Raw genomic sequence first — 1,162 nt, 5'->3', positions numbered from 1 at the left:
GATGTTCAGGACTGCAAACCGAGCAGCATCACTGACTTTCAGCTTGTTGTGTTTGTGGATATATGACTGACTTTAATTATCCACAAAATCATCACATTCTCTGTCAGATTAAGCTCAGCTATTGAACGGCGTATATTTAAAGGCTTTAAAACAAGTTAGTACAAACGTCACTAACGTCACATAACTTTGCCGACATGTGGCCAACAGGAATGTTTTAATGTTCTTCATTATTAAACATTTGCACATAAATAAGTGACACAATATTCAGTACTTACTTTTAAAAGTTTACTCTTCGGCCGCTCCGCTTCAGCTGTCCGCTGTTTTTTTCGACAAAATCATCCACACCCACTGCCGCACTATGAAGTCTGGGATATGTTGGGCCATGAAGGCTACACCGACCCATCCTTCAAATCCGGAGAAATTAAGGACGCATTTGAGGGCCGCATTTCGAGCAGCCTTTGAATTGGGACAGCCTTCGTTGCGTCGCTGTGACGTAATCGGCCTTAAAATGCAGCCTTATAGGCTGCAGACCCTGAATTGGGATACAGCCCTTGAGAGAGTGTGTGTGTGTGTGTCTGACCAGAAGAAGGCCTTCTTGTGCAGGACGTCCTGCAGCTGTATCTGGCTGATGGTGTCCAGTCTGGAGAAGTTGTATTGAGGGCAGAAGTCTGCAGGAGGCGGCGTGCTGAAGCGCACCTCGAAGGATGATGTGGGGAAGTCCACCTGAGAGGAAGCAAGGACACACACATGCTAGTCTCTTGGCCTCAGATACCTGCAGGTCTGACCTCAGCTGAACTGAGTGTATAAATAAAGAAAGGGGCACACCTGCATCCAGCACACAGGTAAGTAAACACGTTTCATCACCCATCCTGGTGACTGGTGACAATGAAAACGTCGCCTGAACAGCTGATGAAACTGCTCAAAATGCTACAGGTTTGTGATGTCACAGACTATTCAGGTGCTAGCAGCTGTGGCAGCGCTCACCTGTAGGATGACGCTGTCTGGCTGGCTGAAGTTGGGCGAACTTGTTCGGGCGTTTCCGCTCCTCCCCGGGGTTGAAGGCCACAGACCCAACAACTTCCTGCCACACGTCAGCACGCTACACACACACACACACACACACACACACACACACACACACACACACACACACACACACACA

At 48.4% G+C, this 1,162-nt stretch overlaps 1 protein-coding gene across 1 annotated transcript in view; it reads right to left on the bottom strand.

Moving 5' to 3' along the window:
* pik3c2b (phosphatidylinositol-4-phosphate 3-kinase, catalytic subunit type 2 beta) overlaps positions 1-1,162 on the bottom strand; it is a 32,969-nt gene that overhangs the window by 15,935 nt on the left and 15,872 nt on the right. The window contains exons 13-14 of the mRNA XM_005740902.2: positions 985-1,099; positions 581-723 (exon numbers count right to left, since the gene is read on the bottom strand). Of these exons, the coding sequence (XP_005740959.1) occupies positions 581-723; positions 985-1,099 (258 nt within the window). The remainder of the gene's footprint in view (positions 1-580; positions 724-984; positions 1,100-1,162) is intronic.

Source organism: Pundamilia nyererei, unplaced genomic scaffold (assembly GCF_000239375.1).
Source record: "Pundamilia nyererei isolate P.nyererei 1_Seehausen unplaced genomic scaffold, PunNye1.0 scaffold00105, whole genome shotgun sequence".
In the NCBI taxonomy this organism is placed as follows: Eukaryota; Metazoa; Chordata; class Actinopteri; order Cichliformes; family Cichlidae; genus Pundamilia; species Pundamilia nyererei.
This window is presented reverse-complemented; position numbering and strand designations above follow the sequence as displayed.